At 32.2% G+C, this 22,731-nt stretch overlaps 2 protein-coding genes across 2 annotated transcripts; both read left to right on the top strand.

Moving 5' to 3' along the window:
* The first annotated feature begins 908 nt into the window (after window positions 1–908).
* LOC127719078 (FK506-binding protein-like) lies at window positions 909–6,692 on the top strand. Its single transcript, XM_052225119.1, has 4 exons — window positions 909–1,270; window positions 4,072–4,223; window positions 5,610–5,740; window positions 6,461–6,692. Exons 1-4 carry the CDS (start codon window positions 1,077–1,079, stop codon window positions 6,626–6,628), a joined length of 645 nt encoding a protein of 214 aa, XP_052081079.1. The 5' UTR covers window positions 909–1,076; the 3' UTR covers window positions 6,629–6,692.
* A 5,522-nt stretch (window positions 6,693–12,214) lies between these two features.
* Window positions 12,215–20,253, top strand: LOC127718041 (E3 ubiquitin-protein ligase TRIM22-like). The gene is made up of 2 exons (XM_052223933.1): window positions 12,215–12,280; window positions 18,513–20,253. Exon 2 carries the CDS (start codon window positions 18,522–18,524, stop codon window positions 20,208–20,210), a length of 1,689 nt encoding a protein of 562 aa, XP_052079893.1. The 5' UTR covers window positions 12,215–12,280; window positions 18,513–18,521; the 3' UTR covers window positions 20,211–20,253.
* Window positions 20,254–22,731: the final 2,478 nt, after the last annotated feature.

Below are 22,731 nucleotides of genomic sequence, written 5' to 3'. Positions count from 1 at the left end.
CAAATCAGGAGCCTATGATTCTGTAGTTCGTGGGTTACTGTCTGCAATATTTGTTTTTCTTTATTTTTTTTGGGTCATAAATCAGGCCGTTGGTTATCTCGTTTGATTTGTTGCACATTTTTATTTCATTTTGAGGTAGTTTATAGCTTACTATACAGTACGAGAAGGCTGTTCTTCGACCGTTGATTACACCCACGCCCTTTGGTCTGTGGTGAATATAGTCGTCCCATTGGCAATCATAACATATCTTCTTACTTTTATAGTAATAGGAATATATTCCAACTTTAAGGGTAAGATTATCTTATAAGTATCCTACACCATATTCATTTACATTATCTGCAGCTTTTACATATTATTCATATGTACGGAGTAAAAAAATTATAGCAGCAGACATTTTAATTAAAAAAATACATCACAAACAAAAATTCCCAATGTTTAAATTTTTGTGCTGAAGAAATTGCATCTTATGGAATTTTTCTTTATAACAATAATTTATCTATTTTTATATGTTTAGAAGTATAGTTTATTTTTGAAATACAACATATGAAATTAAAAATATTTGTTACTAAACTGTTTTTACTCTGCATACGTATCATCTTATCTATTCTCTATTAGAGAACATTATAACTACTTTAAGATAATATTTAAAACTAAGATATAGGACTTTCCTCTAAATTTATTAAAGTTTCTCAAAAACAATTTTTCTTCTTTTTTTCAAAATTTCAAAAATAATAAATGTCATTTTCTCAATTGTATAATGTGCAAATTCAGCCCCTAAGGTGATACCTATTCACAATATTACATGATATTGTGTGAAAATCTTATCTTGTTCACCTCTTCAGGTAAGAATATCTCCTAGTCATTTATATCTATCTGTCTTGTCAATACAATCTTAACAACTTCCGTTTAAGTACCTACAATAATCAACGTGGAAACTTATAAAGATGCCACGTGGGAAAAGATAAGGAACTTCCTGGGCGGTTTTGAAATTTTGTATTAAAATTGGATACGCTGACAAATGCTAAACTTCTGAATCGGGACACAAAGCCGAGACGAACAACATAAGACTGGTCATAATGAGGTCCGAATTAATCATTTGTTTAGGGTTGGCAGTTATAAGTACAGTTTATGCACAATCCGGTGAATCCGGATTAAATATAGAAGTCCTTCAAGCGCCGCCGCCAGATTGCGCAAGAAAAGTTAAGAAGCATGATATGGTTGTTTTGCATTATGAAGGTTACTTTGAAAATGGAACGAAATTTGATTCAAGGTACGTACATGTTTTCTTTATCTTTTTAATCACCAAGAAAATATAGATATTTTGCAAAACATGAAGAGCAGTCCTGGATCGTATTGCATTTAATATTGTTAAGGTTTTAGTTCTCCCCATGGTTTTTCATGTCGAAATATGATGCCAGGACAAATGCAACGAATAAACGGAGACACATATATGCTGACCTGTGATAATATGAATAAATTGAATTGAGATGTTGGTATACATTAATGAACCAGCAATAAACAACCCCCCCCCCCTTTCCCCCCAAAAAAAAATGGGGAATGTGTCCATGGGATACAGATGATGCCCTCCCTTGCATATAACGTTATAAAGAGACATTACTCAAGAACGGTAAAAGTGACGCTACCAAAATTTGTACTTGATCTAAGTTTTGTGGTAATAAGCATTGTGTATAAGTTTCATAACATTTGTTTGAGGCAAACTTAACTTAGAGAAAGGAAACGAAAAATTCAGCAATTTTTCCATTTGTAAAGGGGCATAACTCTAGAACGGTAAAGGTGACGCCACCGCAAAATTCAAACTTGATCTGTGTTTTATGGTAATAAGCATTGTGTATAAGATTCATAACATTTGGTTGAGGCAAACTAAAGTTAAGAGAACGGAAAACAAAATTTCAGCAATTGTTCCATTTGTAAAGGGGCATAACTCTAGAACGGTAAAAGTGACGCTACCCAAATTCAACTTGATCTGTGTTTTGTGTTTGTGGTAATAAACATTGTGTAGAAGTTTCATAACATTTGGTTGAGGCAAACTAAAGTTAGAGAGCGGAAACCAATTTTGGGACGTACGGACGTACAGACGGACAAGGGTAAAACGTTATGCCCTCTCCGCTACGGCGGGGGCATACAAATCCGTATATTAATATGGGAATGACATTTATTAATACATTTATTAATCGATAAGTCTAATACATTGGCATAACTGCTTTAAACAATAAATATGACAAAAAACAGATTTTATCTTATGAATTTTCTTTTGGGATTTTTGCATTAGATTGATGCAATAAATATGACTAAAAACCTTTTTTTCATATGTATGTCTTTTTGTTGGTTGTGTAGATGAGGGGTCATACGCCAAATCTGCATACACCTGAATATTCTATTCAGTCTCAAATTCATATACAAAATCATTTGATTACAATAAAATTGCAAATATGTGAATCTGTTACTTTTTGTTTTTCTCAACAAGTTATCTTAAAGTCTTTTGTTTTTTTTCAATTTTCTGATGATTTTTTCAATCGAAAAAAAAAAAACAATTACCAAATTAAACCAAATTTCTTGAAAATGCCAAAACCGAATGTCCCATGTGCACCATGCAATAACTAATTATCGATGTAAAACATAAAATTATTCATCAACAAAAAATATTTGCACTTAAAGAATGTGATATTGTAGCTCTGTCACAAACAGTATACAATAACTAAACCTTTGATGTGTATATCTAACATAAATATATCATTTTTAACTGCCTGTCATTTTTATATGAGTGATTGTTGCCCGAAGTATTATGTGTGACCTTAAGTAGGGAAACATGGACATTTACGTGTTCTAAAAAGATGTATATGTACAAAAATTGACTTTGAATACAATTGACGTGATAGTTAAATTGTTTTTTAATCTTTTTAATTTCATAGTCATACATACCCGCGTACATGTGTTTACACACCAATGTTAGCCTATATCAAATTTGAAATTAGAACATTACACAAATGTTTCATAAGAATTCGTGATTTTGATTGGCGACAACCGAATCACGAGGTATTCAAAAATTGTCTTTTATTTTTCAATACAACGCAACATCTCTGACTGCACATACTCTTTATACATAGGCAGTTTCTCTCAAAATTTAGACTCAGTGATTATTCCCTAGGCATTGAATTGGGAAGGTACAGAAACATTCCAAGAGCACAAAGATTATGTAAAAAATGTGGAGTCCTAGATGACGAATTTCATTTCTTTTTGTATTGTAACATTAACATATCATTGCGTTCCAATTTTTTTGCTTATCTAAAAGACTATGTACCATTATTTCAACATCTTGATGCATTTAATAAACTAAAACACATTCTAAACCCCATCCCTGAATTTGTTTGTCATATTGGAGTCTTTATTAAGCAGTCTTTAGAACTGAGGGGGTCAGACCCATGTCAGACAAGCTTATGATTGTGTTTTTTACATAAATTTAAAATTGAACTTTTAAAATATGTTTTATTATATTGTATTGTATTACATTGTATTGCATTGTATTTAAAATGTATAATTGTTTGTATTGCTTGACCCTTATGGGTGTAATTTTGCAATAAAGATTATTATATAACAACGTTACAACAATGTACCCATTTGAATGGTTTTACACTAGTAATTTTTTGGGGCCCTTTATAGCTTACTGTTCGGTGTGAGCCAAGGCTCCGTGTTGAAGACCGTACTGTGACCTATAATGGTTTACTTTTATAAATTTTGACTTGGATGGAGAGTTGTCTCATTGGCACTCATACCACATCTTCTTATATCTATAGGAAAACAAACGGAAAGCTTGATTTAACTCGATTTTTCATGAGTACAACACACATTTGTATTTATAAGAATTGATGGCTTTGCATTTGAAATTTTATAGAGTTGTAAAAGCGTTGAATGTGGACACATTTTCAACATGAAGCCGCTTCATACAAAATGTGCTCCGGTCAACGCTTTTACATCCCAATGAGATAAAAAAAAACAATTAAAAGTGAATACTTTGATTTTTCTTTATATTTGAAAATGTTTCATACATTGCAGTCGGGAAAGAGTGGGAGCTGTTCCATTCCAGTTTCAGTTAGGACTTGGTGCCGTCATTAAAGGATGGGAGCAGGGTTTACTCGACATGTGTCCTAATGAAAAAAGAAGATTAACAATTCCGTCACATCTAGCATATGGAGAAAAAGGATCAGGTATAATGAATAATTTTTTTAAAGAATATAATTTTGCAATCGGTGTAAAAGGGGGACGAAAGATACCAGAGGGACAGTCAAACTCATAGATCAAAACAAACTGACAACGCCATGGCCAAAAAAAAAAAGACAAACCGACAAATAATAGTACAGATGACACAACATAGAAAACTAAAGACTAAGCAACACGAACCCCACCAAAAACTGGGGGTGATCTCAGGTGCTCCGGAAGGGTAAGCAGATCCTGCTCCACATGTGGCACCCGTCGTGTTGCTTATGTTATTACAAATCCGGTAAATAGTCTAATTCGGTAATTCACATTCGTGAAAAGGGAAGGGTATTGTAACCGGTGAGTTGATATTGATGGAATAGTAACTCTTCTTACGAATTTTAGTTACGTGTATTTACATCGGTAACCATACTGGTTAAAAGTTATTTAAAAACCCGTGATTATAAAAAGAAGTTGCATTTGACGCTTGTTACTCTTGCTTATCGTTGCTGCATACTTATGAGGGTCTGGATTTGGGGGGGGGGGGGGTCTTCAGTTTTGCATTCTTTATTCTTTAGGCCATTTTTCTCCCTTCTTTATTTTTTGCCCATTATTCTCTATTCTTTATATTTTAGCACCCCATTATTCTCTATTCTTTATTTTTTCACCCATTATTCTCTATTCTTTATTTTTTCCCATTATTCTCTATTCTTTATATTTTAGCACCCCATTATTCTCTATTATTTATTTTTTTCCATTATTCTCTAATCTTTATATTTTTTCACCCATTATTCTCTATTTTGTAAATCCCCATCCAGACCCTCATTTATAAACAAAATCTTGGAAATATGCGCACATAATTTTTTTTTATATCAAAATAAGAATATTATTATTGCCAATGAGACAATTGAGACATTGAAGACATAATAACAAAGGCATACATAATTTCAGGTAATCGTAAGGCCTCCAATAATGAACATATTTCCAAAACGGTTTCTGATTTTCGATAATCTCAATTACATAACAATTAAAAAAAAATCTTTGAGTGTTGTGAAATTCGAAATCGGTTTACATATTTGGAATTCTTATTTTTTAGAAAAAGTTATTGAATGAATAGGTTCTTTCATGCATATTTCTGACTCCCCACCCCCACCCCAGCCCCCGAATTTCGTACAAAAATGGAATATTGACATGTTCTTGTGATATTTATCCAAATGAAAAATAAGTAAGGAGCTAGGAATGCTATAGATTTGTTTGAAATATGAAATATACCGAAATCATGAATCTTAATTTCAAAGATGATATCCATGTTTTTAGTCCTCTATTTTCCTTGATTCAAAATGTGAAAACGTATACAATACCGTATCTGATTGAACATTGATGTATTGTTTTTTTAGGTGAAGTGATTCCTCCAAATGCCAATTTAATGTTCGAGATTGAATTACTGCAAGTCCACGATGGACCCAAGCCACCAAATGTATTCGGAATGATTGATATTGACAACGATAAATTTTTAACAAGAGATGAGGTAAAATAATATATTTTTAACACATATGCATATTTATATATATAATATTTTATACTATACTTAACAACAAAAGAAACGCACCGCATCCATTATTTTCTTTGGAGATTGCATGTAATTTAAAAAAAATGATTGAAATGAGTCAAAATTTTTACACAACGTTTCTGAAGTCATACAGACCAAATTATGTGAAAGTGAGAACTTTCTTAACTTTAATTTTTGACATCTCAAAAAACACATTTTTAACAAAAAAAACTAAAAATTATGAAAATACTATACATGGTAAGAATTGATGTGGTGCGTTATTTGTGTTGTTAAGTATATATCAGATAAATGTTACCAGTCATTGGACTACTTTTGTAAACGTAGAACTTATCGCACCGGATTTATTTCCGCTTCTTTCGCCATCATGTATATTGCATAAAACTTCCACCACTGAACGTGGGAATAATTTGAAAAAATAAAAATTGTTGATGTGGAGGACACACGTATGGTTTAATCGATGCGCGAATTTAACCCCGGGTCGAAAAGTTATACATTGCAATCGTGAAATAAGGCAAATAAAGACTTGATCTGAAAAAAATCTTAAGCAATATTTATTCATGAAACATGATATTTTCCAGTACAAAAGATTATCACAGTGCATTTAACGTTCGAGACACGTGTTCTATTTAAGTCAATAGAAAATCATATTTTTCAATAACCAATTATCTTCTCTTACAGTTGATCATGTACCTGTCCCATCAAGCAGTACAGCAGGGGATACCAGTCGATTTAGCCTCTCAGCAACAACAGAAGGTCCTTCACGATTTATTTGAAACAGAAGATAAAGATAAAGATGGGAAAATTTCCCATGAAGAATTCACTGGACCAAAACATGATGAATTATAACGTGAACTATAAATTATTGTATATTATGTTTATTAAGTTATTTTGTATTAAAATGTTAAAATAGTTTTTTTTTATGAATTGAACAATAATAAGATAATATAGAACAGCCGTGTATATCAGTCCGTAATGTTTGTTTCGCACCCATAGTAGAAGTTTTTACAGTCAGTTAAATTGGAAGTGAAAAGCAATTTAAGAGGTAGGACCAATATTCCCCGTATTTGTTTTATTTTTAGGGCCAACGTCTTAAAGATGACAGATCCTTGACAATCATGTTTTACCCCGACCCATTCCTTAGGTGTCTGTCCCAATTCAGGAGCCTGTTATTTTGTGGTTGACGTTTGTTGCTGTCTGTCATATTTGTTTTTCGTTTTTTTTTTTCTTTGTCTTCAAACAGGTTTTTTCGTTTGAATTGTGTCACATTTTGTTATGTCGGACTCGGGACCTTTTATATAAGGTATTGGTTTTGTTCATTATTGAAGGCCGTACGCTGACCAATAGTTGCTTAAATTCGCTTCATATGTACTTATCAGAGTTAAACAATCAGCAATGTTTTTACCATTCAACAGAGATACATTGTTTTTATACTAATTGCTCTGTTGCGATTCAGTGGTTTTCGGTGAACGTATTTGAATATAAACTTCACCCCTCCAAAATCCCAAGAAAAGTGTTTCTTACTGCAAAGAAATTGGTTTGACAAATCTTTCATCGGTGATGACTATAGAGGAGGGTCTAGATAGGGTTTACATAATAGAACATTATGAGCAAAAAGTGCAGTATAAATGGCAAAACAAATATAAAATTGAGAATAATGGGGTGCTGAAATTTTAAAGAAGAAATATATCGGTGGTGACTATAGAGGAGGGTCTAGATGGGGTTTACATAATACAACATTATAAGCAAAAGTGCAGTATAAATGGCACAATAAATATAAAATTGAGAATAATGGGGTGCTGAAATTTTAAAGAAGAAAGAATAATGGACAAATAAAGAAAGAATGGAGAAAAATAGTCTAAACAATTAAGGAATACAAAAATGAAGGACCCTATCAAGACATAATAGAGTCTCTAGAAATAATTTAAAAACTGTAGTTTATAGAAAAAGGATACACAGAGAGATACCTCCCTTCTTTATTTCAAATGAAAAAAATCACCGATAAAATAAAAACAGTGAAAAAAAACATGCTTACTAAGGCGAAAAAAATAAACCAGAAACCCGTATAGTAGACATTATATTCCATAAATCAGCAATCGGTAATAAGTACTTGAACAATATCGATAAAGAACAAGATCAGTTTTACTAATTAAAAATATTTATCAAATTTTGAAGGTTGTATAATTCTAAATATTTCATAGAAATACAATGGACAAATGACATGAAAAATATCCCATATCTAAGATATCAGCCGAAAGGACGACCCTATCGAGAAATTCGCACAACTGAAACGTGGAAACTGCGGCTTATTTTTATACCTCTTCAAATCAAATATTGTTTACAAATGTTTTTCAGTGAAAAGGTTTGAGAAATCCGGCATTTTGAAAACTGAGGATAATCCTTCTTACATATATCTCTGGGTTTTTTTTAAGCGCATTTTGTTCTACATTATGATCTTTTCGGTTGTATTAGTCCTAATTCTTTGATTGTTTGATTTGTGGGAAATTAAGTATTAAGCTTTGGCTTCGAGCATCATCAAAGAGATATTCGACCATTTGATTTCACGGCGAAAGGGGGTGGAGGGTTTGAAATTAATGCGCTTGCTTTGTACGAAGTGTCAATAAATTATTTTACCCAAGACAAGATGGAAATGAGTATTCTGCCCCACAAAATACAGGACGTAATTGTGTACAAAATCTAAAACTAGCCGTCCACAGTATATAAGCCTGCCTAGCACATGTAGTACAGGTTAAAATGAATATTCCGCAGCCGAAAAATCCACCTAATTGCCAAAGATATCAAATGGACGTCCCCTTACTTGTAAACATGGTTGATTGTGTCATTATATCATATTATCTGAAAGCAAGGAAGGTCTTCAGAATAGTTAAAATAACTTGAATTACTGTGAAAAATGGCAGTTATGTTTATATACTAAAAAAACAAAAAAACAATGATCATCCAACAAAGAACTACAAAACTGGAACCATATATAGTAACTTAAAGGTTAATAATGACAAAATGGATAATGTTACAGAAAATAAATTTATGGGAACTTTAATAAAAAATAATGGAAATCTGAGTGCGAGCTTAACAGATTTTGCCAAAAAAAAAAAGCTAGGAAAGCTCTTTTTTCAATAAAATCACATGCAGCCTTTCGGGGAAATGTACCTTTTAATGTATCCTGTATTCTCGTTGATTCTCTTGCTAAGCCAATTTGACATATAATGTAGAAATGTCATACATGGATACATATCATTATTATTATAAAGCCGAAGGCAGATAAGAATCCCAAAACAAAGATGTAGATAATTTCCAAAATTTGGACAAGACTCCTTCCTTCTGAAAAGGTTCATGTTAATTTCTGTAAATATGTTCTAGGTACCAAAAAGACACCTTCTAATTTAGAGGTTACAGCTGAACTTGGTAGACAACCATTGGAAAAGAAATAAAAACGCAAGCATCCTTTATTTGGCTAGATGAAATACCGAAAACATAAATTCATTACTAAAAGAAAGTTATACATTAAGTTAACACCTCGACACACAAGGAGTTTATTCATGGTCCACTTTTATCAGAGATTCTTCACAACAAATGAATATTGATATACAACAAATAGTTTCCTGTAAAAATATGACAGTCGTAAAACAACTAAAAACTTGAATTAAGAATGTTTCAAGCATCTTTTATTCAGAATTACTGGAAAATAAAATAGACAGTCTAAACGAAAGTAACAAACGTTTATAAAAGCATTAAAGTCAAATATGACCAAATATTTTATCTTAGATTTCTAAATTTTGAAACTAAACGTTTATTTAAAAAAATTAGAATCAGTGACAATAATTTAATAATAGGAAAGGGCAGATATCTGAATATACCTCGAAACCAAAGAACATGTCTAACTTGTAAAACCGTAGAAGATGAAAACCATTTTCTCCTCTACTGCCAAAATAATAAAATATTACGTATAACACTTTTTAATCACATCGCAATAGATAATCCTATGTTTTTAAATCTTTCTGATACTGAAAAACTAGTGGTCCTGCTAAATCCCTCCAGTCTTTGGGGCTGAGGACAGGGGAATCTTAGTTATTTTTGCTTGTATATGTTGTGAACAAGTTATCATATCAAAAGAATTGTACAAATTATAATCTGTATGTTAACTTTGTACAATTTGTAATTTGTCCAGAAAATGCTTGTACAAATAACAATTTGTACAAAGGATATATGGTAATTTAACATGATAAAAAGGATGGCCTTTAATATATTTTTAACAGTTATATATTTCAATTACCTAGGGGAGAACATTTTTGTAGTCAACTCTTCTTGATAACATTGAGAATGGAAATGGGGAATGTGTCAAGGAGACCAAAGAGCAGAAAACAACACAAGGCCACCAATGGGTCTTCAACACACAGCGAGAAACTCCCGCACCCGGAGACTGCTTCAGCTGGCCCCTAAACAAAAATATGTACTAGTTCAGTGAAAATGGACGTCACACTAAACTCCGAAACATATAAATGAACTGAAATTAAAAAAAAAAAACATACAAGACTAACAAAGTCCAGAGGCTCCTGACTTGGGACAGGCGCAAAAATGTTTTGTGAGATCTCAACCCCCCCCCCCCCCCCCTTATGCCTCTAGCCAATGTAGAATAAACAAACACACAGCAATACGCACAGTAAAACTCAGTTTCAAAGAAGTCCGAGTCCGATGTCAGAATAGGTAACAGAAGAAACTAAGCAAAATGACAATGATACATAAATTAACAAAGGACTACTAGCAGTTACTGACATGCCAGCTCCAGACCTCAATTAAACTGATTGAACACATTTCAACTGTTCATTATTTTGGGGTCAATTGTCTTAATAAGTTACCAAAGATATATATCTCAGGTGTTTGTGGACACTCTAACAGGGTCTTCTTAGGAATAACGAAAAGAAGCTAGCATTGTCCTTTAACTACACGTTCCGCTAAACAGATGATGCCCTCTCACTGGATAATTCAAAGTTTGGTGACTATGTTGAACGCATCTATCCCATCGAACTTGAAGTTAAGGATAGAACAGATACAGTTAAGTCTGCCTCATATTAGAGAAAAAAATAGAAGAAAAAGAAAATGATGAAACAGATGATCCTGATGAAAATACAGAAACAGAAAATTGGCCACAGTGATAATGAGGATGAAACGGACATTGAAACACCGACCATACGTGACTGGAAGCATGCACTGACTGGCCAACAGTTCCAAGGCGAATGTCTTACCAAGAAAACAAAACGGAAATTATCAGAACTTGCTGTGGGGGATAATGTCGTTATACCTGTTCATCAGTATGATCGTGCCCCAACTGATCCCAGAAATATCTTAGGCGTAATACTTGAATCTGGAGATTTTGGTTACTGCATTGGAACAGCTGTAGGGATTTTAACAGGATTTCTGTCTAGAAATTCAATTGAAGCTGTTAAAGACACATGCTTATACGCAGCAACGCATCAACTTTTGCTACGTGATGCAGTTAAAAAGCTTTAGAAGCACTTCTAAACGGAAATGTAAAAAGGAAAAGATGTTGTGCAAAACATGATGCCATAATTCATCCACATGCTCAAACAAATAATACAGAACTATTTTTGTATTTTGTAAAAGAAGATTATTGTGTGGTCATTAAATAAAAATCCTACAGTTTGTAAAAGTGCTTTTTTTAACCAAATCTATATTATAAGTTAATGTACAAGTTATAAGTGAATTTTAGTCAAATTTTGTCAAGCACTTTTGGGACAAATTACAATCTGTACAAAGTCAAAATACATATTATAATTTGTACAATTTTTTTGTACAAATCATAATTTGTACAAAATGATAACTTGTACACATTGACATATATTGTCTCTTCAGTGATGTTAGGAAGGCCATATAATTTACCTCAGTTTAGGATTGACTCTTGAATTTTGAAGAGTCGAAAAAGGTTGAACGGATTATATAGACCCGAAGGCAAATATAATACAAGCCCAAACGAATTAATATAAACAAGTCTAAATTAAAAACAACGTTCAAACCTATGATTGCATTGGATAAAAACCGCAAATTTTATGCGTGTGTATGCAAAACAAATTTCTTGGTAGAGGGGTATATATTCAAATCAGTTTATTTTTTGTTGTTGTTATTATTTGTTTTTGTCACAAGTATCTTGTTTACTTATATGACAATAAAGAATAAAGAATTTCAATTTATAAGGTAATAATCCCTTCTAAACAGGGTTAGTAAATGCAGTAAGTCTACAGCATTAAACAGGAAAACATTCCATATGGAATCGGTATTGTTACATTATCATTGTTTATATTCATCCGACACTATTCAACGATCTTCAACCGGTTTGAAATACCGCGCGTTTACATATATATATTATTCTTATCATGCTTATTGAGGTCACTGACCCTGTGTCGTCTTTGAACGGTGACAAAACGTTATAAAGATGTGTCGTAGAAAATAGCTGGCAACAATTAACAGGTAAACTTTCTTGTACAAACTCATTGTTGCTGTCTTTTTTTTTAATTTTCTTATAAATAGTCACAAACATAATATTGCTTGAAACACTGCATGTTTTGGGGAAAAGAAAGAATTTGAGGAAAATTTTGTGATGTATTTAACTTCCTTGTTTGTTCAGATTTCGTTTGCCTCCATGCTCATTGAAATCTGTTCTGTTCTGTTCTGTTATAGAAAATCCCTCTTTCAAAGGAGCACTTCGTACAACGTCGAATACAAATTTTTAAAACCTAAAAAGACATACTAGGTACGCCTCGTGAGGTGAGTGTTGGTAACTATCAAAGACCCTTACGTTTGCCAGGCGGAAGGCGACTGGTTTACTTGAACTTGAAACTGAACTTGCCTACATTGGTTTTTTTTTGCTTAGCCAAGGAGTCTTAGTGATAATTTTGTCTCCCTTTAAAATACAGCTTAATATACTCCTGATAGAAAGATATATTTATATTGTATTGTAATGTCTTAATGTTGACTCTATTACTATAATCATTGTATCTGATTTATTAGACCAAATAATTATGACGTCGTGAAAGGTTATTCTATTTGTTTTTTGCTGTTGCGCCTTCCTGCTGTGTACTCATTATTTTATGTGCTCTTTATGGGCCATATGTAATTTGGAACAATAAAATAATCTGTTCTATTCTATTCTATATATAGATGACATATCTGCACTTAGTGGCCATAGACTTTGTCATCCTATTAATCTATTAACAAAAGTAAACTAGTTTCAATTGGAATGAGAATTTAAATTACTTAATAAATCCCAGGGTCCAAGTTGTACCATTTTGGCATGTCTCCTCCTCAAATAGTGGCAGTTTCGGGGCTTGGTAGTAAGGAAATGTAATATAAAGGTACAAGGGTTTTAGCCATTTGAGCTTTATGTCAACTGGGGTTTGTAATATTATTCAATAATTCATTTTGCTCTGAGGCTAGCATGGCTAATAATGTTTTTCATTTGAAAAGACAGATTACTAACGAAATTCAGTATCCTTTTTCAAAAATCTGCATATATATGTTCTTGAAATACAATCAGCCACTATTCAATTTATGAGGGTGTGGATGGGGGTTTACAGAATAGAGAATAATGGACAAACAATATAAAGAATAGAGAAAAATGGACCAAAAAAATAAAGAATAGAGAATAATAAGGTGCTAACATATAAAGAATAGAGAATAATAAGGTGCTAACATATAGAGAATAATGGACTAAAAGTATAAAGAAAAGAGAAAAATGGCCTAAAAAATTAAAGAATACAGAAATGAAGGACCCCCCATCCAGACCCTCATTTAGAGGGGTTGGACATGGGTAAGGGAACATGGGAATAAGGTGACGGGAGCCGGGAGCCGGGAGTCAGGGGGGAGCGGAAGTCACGCGGCGGGAACCGAGGGAAGAGGGGGAGTAAATGTAGAGATGTTCTTGGTTTTTGTTTTACCGATTTTTTTGGGGGGGGGGTAGAGAAGTAGGGAAGTGGTAATCAGGGACCCCCTGCCCCCTAAATTTGCTAAATCTTTTGATTCAACATAGCAGTTAAACTTTCCCCATTGGCAATATAAGTGTGCTAGCGTGTATTTATTGATGATGGAATACATATTGATATACTTTTGTAATTGGTATTTAATTTCTTAATTGAATGTACATTAGAATAATTAAAAGATTTTATTCTTAATTCATATTTGTGTTTTCAATTTCAAATAGATTAATTATGGATTGTAAATAATTATGAGTTGTACCAATTTAAGAACATACTCACCCATTCTCGTCCAATGGTAAATCAGTATTTTTCCCTTCTATTTTTCATAGTACATAGCTTTCCATGCAGTATAAAATGCTATACATGAATGGCTTTTCATTTAGGAATTGGATGCTTCTTATTGTAAATTCATTGGGGTGTAAAAGCGTTGACCGAAGTACATTTTGTATGAAGCGCGGAAGCGCTTCATTCTAAAAGTGTACGCACGGTCAACGCTTTTACAACCCTATGAAATTACTAAAAGAAGCATTCTATACTTATAATTACATATTTTCGCTATGATCATGAAAAGACGATTACTATCAAGTTTTTCTTTTATTTACCTGTGCACTTTATTGTGGAAACGTGTGTCGTCATGTATGTTTCAATTCATGCAATTCATTTTGAAATGAAGAATGACGCGAAATTGCTGTTAGCCAATCAAAATAAAGTATAATAATGAAACATACATCTAATGTAATTATTGTAGGTTGATTATAAAAGTGAAATCTTAAAAACTGCAGTAACAAAGTGCTCAATCTCCCAAGGCAATTTCCATAGGAAAAGAGCAAAAGAAAAAATATCATGAGTACTGTTGTTTGTCTAATTATTATAAATGAAAACAGGAGAATAGAACTATAAAAGCATTTTAAGTTGAGATTTCAATATTGTAAACGTTATATAATGGTACATATATATAGAACAAGACGAAAAAGAACTGAAAAGGGGCAAAGTGTAGGTAAAATAATATAATCTAATTTTTATACGAGTCCTGAAAATCAATATTGTTCTTTAAGAAACAATGACTGTTGATAAAACAAATAAAAAAAAACCATTATATTCATCTATTAAAAAAGTAAGGATCTGATGTTGAAACGATTGTAATTTTAAAATTTATCGATGAAGTTTTGTCATTATCAAAAACTATACAATTTTAGAAAAGCTGATTTATATATCATTGTGTGCTTTTTAATTTGAATGAATTTTAGATATATAAGTATTAAATTGTGCATGAATCAGAAGAAATCTCCATTTTTGAATAATTTATCCTTTTTGTCTCGTTTCTATTTCATTCCATCTGTTAAAATGACTATCAAATATTATTTACACCCCTTTTCCTAACCATGTTAACACTTAAAGTGAGCTCATATTAAGGTGTGATCATTACAATGGGAAAGGATATTTTTGTTATGTCACTCGAAGGTGTGAATATGTTCTAAATTGGTCAGACAATGCTTGGTCAAGTTTTATGAACATTTAAAACCCTCTGCTATACCTCGGGCTTTAAATATTCATAAAACATGACCAAGTATTATCTAACCTATACGTATTTTATATTGACAGACTTTGACAATTGGCTATTTTCGTCTTGATTATATATTACTCACTTCCGTTTTCTATTTTGATGGTCATTGTTTTTACGCTTGATTTAGCATATTTCATTGGTTATATATATTTCGGTGGTTCATTTCTATTGAAGTCTATAATTAATTCTGGATTTATGTTCAAACCGAAGACACGTATCATATATTTTCTTTAGTCTTTATTCGCTGTATTTGCTGTTTCATATTTCATAAATTTGTATTGGAGAAATTCCACAATTATTTAAGGTCAGTTTGCTCATTCTAGATATTCTGCTTATATATTATTTCATCGTAATTGTATTCCTGTATTAATCAGTATTTCACGGACAAGTAACTTTCCATTTTAGCATGACTTCGTAGTAAGAATGTGTATCATGTGATTGTTGAATGAATGATGTAAATTATTTAAAAGGTAATGGTTCATCATAACCTTTTTGCAAATATGACCGTATTTACACCAACCATTTTACTCTGATAATAGCCAAACTTGCGTATATAGAAAAAAAATTTAAGGCATGGCTGGAACTCAATAAATAAAATTTAAAAGCAAATTCAGTTTTAATATAGTAAAAATTTAAAAGGATTTTGCTATTTATTTTTTATCGTTCATGCAGAAGGTACCAAAATATACTAAGTTCGGAAAGATGTTTGAGAAGCTCCCCTCATATGATAAATGTTGTGAGACATGGAAAATAGAGAGACAATAGAAAACTGCGAACCGGGCTGATATCCAGTTGAAATAAAACAAAATAAATGGAACCCTTTATAAGAGAAGGTAAAAATGGCAAAGTTGGTATATTTGAATTGTTTACATCTGTTTCTATGGGCTTTAAAAGTTTAATGTAGGTGCATACTTCAGGATTTTTTGATGAATATTATTTAGAGTCATTATATCATTTTTGTCTCATTTGATATATTTTAAGTATTATATAAGTCTATGCAAAGTAATGATACTTTAGTTTTCCATTCGTTTGATGTGTTTGAGCTTTTGATTTTGCCATTTGATAGGGACTTTCCGATTTGAATTTTCCTTGGAGTTCGGTGTTTCTGTTATTTTTACCTTTTTGTGATTTGTTATACATGTTTTATTAACCAGAGTCCTGCATATGATGTAAATATTCATTGAGGCATAACCTTTGTACCTCATACGAGGTAAGAATGAGTGTTTTTGTATTTGGTTATTATTTTATTAGCTTAGTAATTTTGCTTTGTTTAGCTTAGTTTCATTAGTCAACTGCTCTCGCTATTTGCTTTACTAATGCATTATACTTTGCTTAAACTATCTGTTTGTTTATAGCTTGAATGGATTATTTGTATATTATAATGTTATGGACTAATGAGAAACTATGTTTCTCTTTTTGCTCTTTAGACTAGCTAAATTCTGTTTCGAACGTCACAGGAAGTGATATTTTGATTATACAAGGTTTAATTGTGCATTTTATTAATTTCTTAAATTGTGACGTATTTTACAGTTAGTTGGTTAATTTTTTGTAAGTACACACATTTTGTATCAGATTGATATAAGGGACTGGTCAAAATTCATCAAGACTTTGGACCGGTTCTAAACTGAAATTAACTATAAAAAAGTCCATTGGTTATACAAGTGTAGAAAAGGTGATGTCCAATTTTATTTTGCAAAAAAAAAAGTTGGTGTCCCATGTTTATTCATACAGTATAAACTGTCCTTCAAACCACAGTGCCAGACAGTATAAAAATAAAGAGATATGGTATGATTGCCAATGAGACAACTATCCACCAAAGTTCAAACGAAGGGGATGTAAGCAATTAAAAAGCAACCGCATACATCATTTAAATACATGTAATACTGACATGTGGTATGATGACCAGACAATAAAAGACACAAGGAAGGACAATTTAAATGTTGTGTGACAAATACAAAGAGATATTGTTATTATTTATAAACTTCAAATAAAATATTGTCTACATATATATATGTACATTTGTATGTACTGTACCTTAATCATTTTTGAACTTTCTATCACATGTCATTTTGTTTACTATAATTGCCCTCTTTGATTTTATCATAGAAGTGTTCACTTACAAATATATTTTTTTTACATCTACAGTATACATGTTATTCATTTTTATTTGTGTATTTTTTTTTGTGACATGTTTGTTTAGCTGTTTTTGATTAAAAGGAATTTTCATTGAAAAGAGTTAACATTATTATTATTACATATATCTCCTCCCGAACAAAATTGCGAAGGGATATTAAGATTCATCTATGACAACTTTTTATCATCCTCTGAAACACCTTTTTATACACATTGCAGCATCTTTACAAATTCAGCTGTGTTTGGAATAACAAACTTATCATTTTTGCAGAAATCGGTTTATAAGTACCGATTTATTTGTATTGTGTTTTTTTCAAGATAGAAATAATAGTTTTACTTTGTTTCTCCTGCAAACTGGAAGATGACTTGATAAGTTTTGTTAAAAATAATTTTGGGATAGAGCAGGTGCGATCTTTCTAATTCGCATCTTATGGAACAATTCAGGCCCTTTCACATAGAGTTTGTCACATTTGAAACTTATGGCATTATTCTTTGTTGTTCATGCTTAAACACTTGTCTTATAGCATTGCTGCATTGTGTAATAAAACCAAGAAATATGATTATAACAGTAGAGATGTTTTGGCATTGGTGGGTTATTTTTTTCTCTCGTCCATTTCAAAGGGATGAACATGTTCTTTCGAAAGTGAAGTGACAATCAGAAGACACTGGCTTTCTAGAATTACTAAAATTACACCCTCTAGTGAAATTACACAGAAGTTAAACTATGGAAGCGCTTATTGGTGTGTAAATTGATCACTAGATTGTGAATCAATTTAAAAGAGACTACAAAAGTTCTGGCCTTACTGGAAAATAAAACAAATAACATTTTAAGGGGGTAAATTTGTTTTTTTCTCCATAGGATTTACTTTATAGCAATTGTTAATCAACAGAATCTAATGCAATAACTAAAATACAGGATATGTTGAAAGATTTTTATTTACTTATTAATTTCCATATTATATAATGCGAATGACAGCAAAATATTGGGAACGGTTATGAGAATTTAATTCATATTTTCCTACCATTTCAGGAAGTCCAAATGACTTCAGAAAAACATGTACCTTGTGGACCGTGTAGGTTTGATGATGTCACGAAGGACGCAGGAAGTTGGTGTACTAATTGTGACGAAGGGTTGTGTGAAGATTGTGAAAACGTTCACAGAAAAATCAAAATATTAAGAAACCATAAGGTCATTTCAGTAGATGATTATCGTAAGATCGAAAATGTTTCCATTTCCTTGGTTTGTGAATATCATGGAGAAAACATAGAGTGGTTCTGTCAAAATCACGATAAAGCCCTGTGTATGGTTTGTGTCACATCAAATCACAAGTCATGTTCTGGTGTTATATCAATTAGTGTTGCCTCAAAAAATGCAAGACAATCAACTGCTTTATCTGACCTTGAAGAGGCAATTGAGGGAACACTTCGCAACGTGAAACAATTCACCAAGAATCGTGATTCCGCTACTAAGGAAATTGAAAAACAAGAATTGATGGCTAAAAACATTGTTTTTGAAACGAGAACAAAAATGAACGGCTACCTAGACAAGCTACAGGAAAAATTGTTGCGCAAACTAGGATCTATATCTCACACTTGTAAATCAAAATATAAAAATTTCCTTCAAAAGCTAGAATCAACAACAGAAATGCTAACCAAACTAAGGGAACAGACCCTTCACTTGAAACAATTTTCTTCTGACATACAAGTGTTTCTCGGAACGCGCCAGGTCAATAAGCGGATCGTTAGCGAGATCGAATCCATCAAGAGTGAAATTGGTGCTACCAAGGATTTTGAATTAAAAGTAGATATTCATAGTTTAATTGAGAATTTCTCAAAAAAAGTTGAAAACTTTGGGCAAATAAAGGTATTGGAAAGCTGTGCTGAGTTAGATTTCAGAGACCACAAAATTGTTCAAGCTCAAATTGAGACCAACGTCCCAGCATCAGGAATCATATCAGACATGAAGCTTCAGTTAATTAAAACATTCCAAATGAAGAGGGAAAATGAATATGTAATAGATGTTAGAGGTTGTGTCATATTGCCTAATGGTAATTTATTGATGACGAATAACTCAAAACAAAATCAGCTAGTAGAGTACAAATATACCGGTGAACACATGCGTGATATTCAAGTCTCGGCCTTGCCATTTTTTATTGCTGTGATAGATCCTAATCGTATTGCTGTGACATACGGGGACACCGCGAAATTCATGGAAATAAGAAATACTCATTCTTTTCGCGCCGAAAAAGAAATTCGATTACTTAGTTATTGCTATGGAGTATCACACGAGGATGGAAGACTTTATGTAAAAAGTGGAAAGTCTACAATACAAGTCATGGATCTATCCGGAAGACAACTGGAAACATTGAAACTATCCTCTGATAATGTGCTTAACATTACAACTAGCAGAGACAAGATATTCTACACAGATTACAAAAAGAACATAGTACATTGTTGCCGTTTGAATGGAGAAGAGTTATGGCAGGTTAAAAGGGAATCCGTTTCACATCCTTATGGTGTAACAGTAGACGATGACAGTAACGTTTATGTTGTAGGTCTTGTATCCAATAATCTAACAATTATACAACAGGATGGAAAAGACAGTAAGACATTACTGACAGAATCAGATGGACTATTTTATCCACAAGCTGTGGACTTTGATATGGATAAAAGAACACTACTCATATGTAATAAAGGAGGAAAGGTAGCAATGTACAAAGTCGTTTAACACTTTTAAATCATAGTGTATGAGAACATATCGTACATATCGCATGTTTACCTATAAGAAAACAAACAATATGACATTTTGTCCCTTATAAAAACTGGGATTCGTTTTGTTATATTTTTATATCATCATATGGTAATTAAGGGAGATTTCTTACAGTTCTGGTTGAAATTTTTATGATTATAATTTTTTTGTAGCTTACCTTTTGTATTAGGATATCTTTATATTAGATTAAAAAATCCAAGCGTCTGACTAAGTGAATAATGTGTTTTTCGCATGCATGAGGTTAATTGTATCTGTCTTCAAGGCGTTTGGTACTTAACTTCGATTTTTGCGTGGCAGGTTGCATTAGCTGGTCCTGAAAAAGTAAAATAACAAAAATACAGAACTCCAAGGAAAATTCAAATCGGAATGTCCCTTATCAAATGGCAATATCAAAAGTTCAAACACATCAAACGAACGGAAATCAACTGTCATATTCCTGACTTGGTACAGGCATTTTAACTCATGTAGAAAATGGTGGATTAAACATGGTTTTATAGCTAGCTAAACCTCTCATTTGTATTACAGTCGCATAAAATTTCATTATATTGACAACAATGTGTGAACAAAACAAACAAAACGGCACAGTGTAATTTACCGCCTTTTGGTTCTGAAATATAATTTGTGAAATAATATAAAAATAAGAAGTAGTGGTATGATTGCGAATGAGAAAACTATCCACCAAAGTTCAATAATGAAATAGTATGTTTTGAAACAGAAATTTTATGAATGTGAAGACCTTTCATTTGAATGAAGACATTCATGTCATTTGTATCTGCTGTACGAACATTAAGAATGTACTTCGGTGAAATAAATAAAAAACTAGAATTTAAAATTGATACTATAAGTTAGAAGAGCATTAGTTAAGGAACAAAATAAGCTAAAAATATTGATAGGTTATAGAGCTCCTTTTCGAGATTTTTTTTTTTTTTTAAATGGCGGGAAAAGGCTGACTCGGACTTTTACCTTATATTTGCATTGGTATTATTTGGGTATCAAATTGAAAGAAAGAAATCTAGATTTGCTTAAATTTTAAGTTAATGAAGTCTTATATGAAAAGAAAAATGGGTATTATGGATCAAAATATTTTTACCCTGTATCGTAGGAAAAAACTAAGGAGTCCGAACATCTGATAAGAATTCCTAAAATTGACCTAAGTGCATCCTTAACGGTACCAATTTTTCTGCACCAGAATCGCATTTCGAGAACCAATTTCTTTTCACGTATGCTTGAGGACAAAATCTTTAAAAATCAAAAAAATGTAGAGACTTTGAGGAGCTGATTAAACCAAAAGGACATAGCCAAATCCGGACAAGGAATCAGAGCTTGACATGATGGAGATATATTCCTTGATTTCAAATGACAGCAAATATTAATCAAACAATATCCGTATTTACATGCAAGTACCAATCCAGTGATAGTAAAAACATTACCTGTACCAATTTCACTGTGCCTGATACGCCAAAATATTTAAACATCCAAAACTTAATACAAACGTTGAGGAACCCGATTAAATTAATCGGGATAAGTCCCCAAAAATGTCTTGCTACACAGAAATATTTTTTTTTTGTGGTGACAGTAAATACAATGTAGTTTTCGATTAAAGCCGTTCTTACTCATAACAATGATGTATCAATTTTAACGAAATGAACGCACTTCTAGAAAATTGAAATCGTCAAGTTTATCATAGATCCTAGTTTCTTAAAATTCGTTTAGTATCATTATGGTTTGCGTTTGGCAAAACCTTTCTGATTTTTTTTGGTCCTCAATTCTCTTCAACTTGTTACTTGATTTAACTTTTTTGATTCGATTGAGACAGGAAATCTTTGTACACTACACTCGCGTCTGGCGTAAACATTTTTTGTAAATAAAATTAAGGAGATGTAGTATGATTGTCAATGAGACAAATATCCACCAGTGTTGAAATAAAGTGGAAGTAGGCATTTATTGGCCATTGTACGACCTTCAACAACTCATACCTCGACTATAAAGAGACTAAAAAAAGTGAAACAATACAAACGAGAAAAACTAACGGCCTCATTTATAACAAAACAATTTACGGAAAACAAATATGACAGACATAAACCAACGACAACAAATGAACTACTGGATCCTAACTTTAAACATGCACATAAAGAATTTGCGTGGTTCAACATGTTTGTGACCGCTCAACACTCCAGATCCCCCATAACCTGAGACAGTGCTGTAACAACACAATATCAGAAGAGACTGTAAACATCAGTTGCAATTTGCTTAAATAAAACATGAAAACTATTCCGTATTGAAAAAAGAAAAAGAATTTTCTTTTTGGTGCTCAATTTTTATTTTCGTCTCGCTTGTCCCCACATGCAGAAACTTCATATTTGGTAACATTAGTTCAACGCGTGATGTGTTTATGCACACTTGTGTAATATACATATACAGACCAGAAACAAATACCATAGTAATGGGTTTGATCGAATAACCGATTGTTGTTTGCATA

Source organism: Mytilus californianus, unplaced genomic scaffold, assembly GCF_021869535.1.
Source record: "Mytilus californianus isolate M0D057914Y unplaced genomic scaffold, xbMytCali1.0.p SCAF_10, whole genome shotgun sequence".
Taxonomy (NCBI): Eukaryota; Metazoa; Mollusca; class Bivalvia; order Mytilida; family Mytilidae; genus Mytilus; species Mytilus californianus.
This window is presented reverse-complemented; position numbering and strand designations above follow the sequence as displayed.

Coding starts and splice junctions, on each gene's coding strand:
- LOC127719078 (XM_052225119.1), top strand. CDS start 1,077: ATGAGGTCCGAATTAATCATTTGTTTAGGGTTGGCAGTTATAAGTACA. Junction 4,224..5,609: donor ATATGGAGAAAAAGGATCAG/GTATAATGAATA, acceptor TTGTTTTTTTAG/GTGAAGTGATTCCTCCAAAT. Junction 5,741..6,460: donor AATTTTTAACAAGAGATGAG/GTAAAATAATAT, acceptor CTTCTCTTACAG/TTGATCATGTACCTGTCCCA.
- LOC127718041 (XM_052223933.1), top strand. CDS start 18,522: ATGACTTCAGAAAAACATGTACCTTGTGGACCGTGTAGGTTTGATGAT.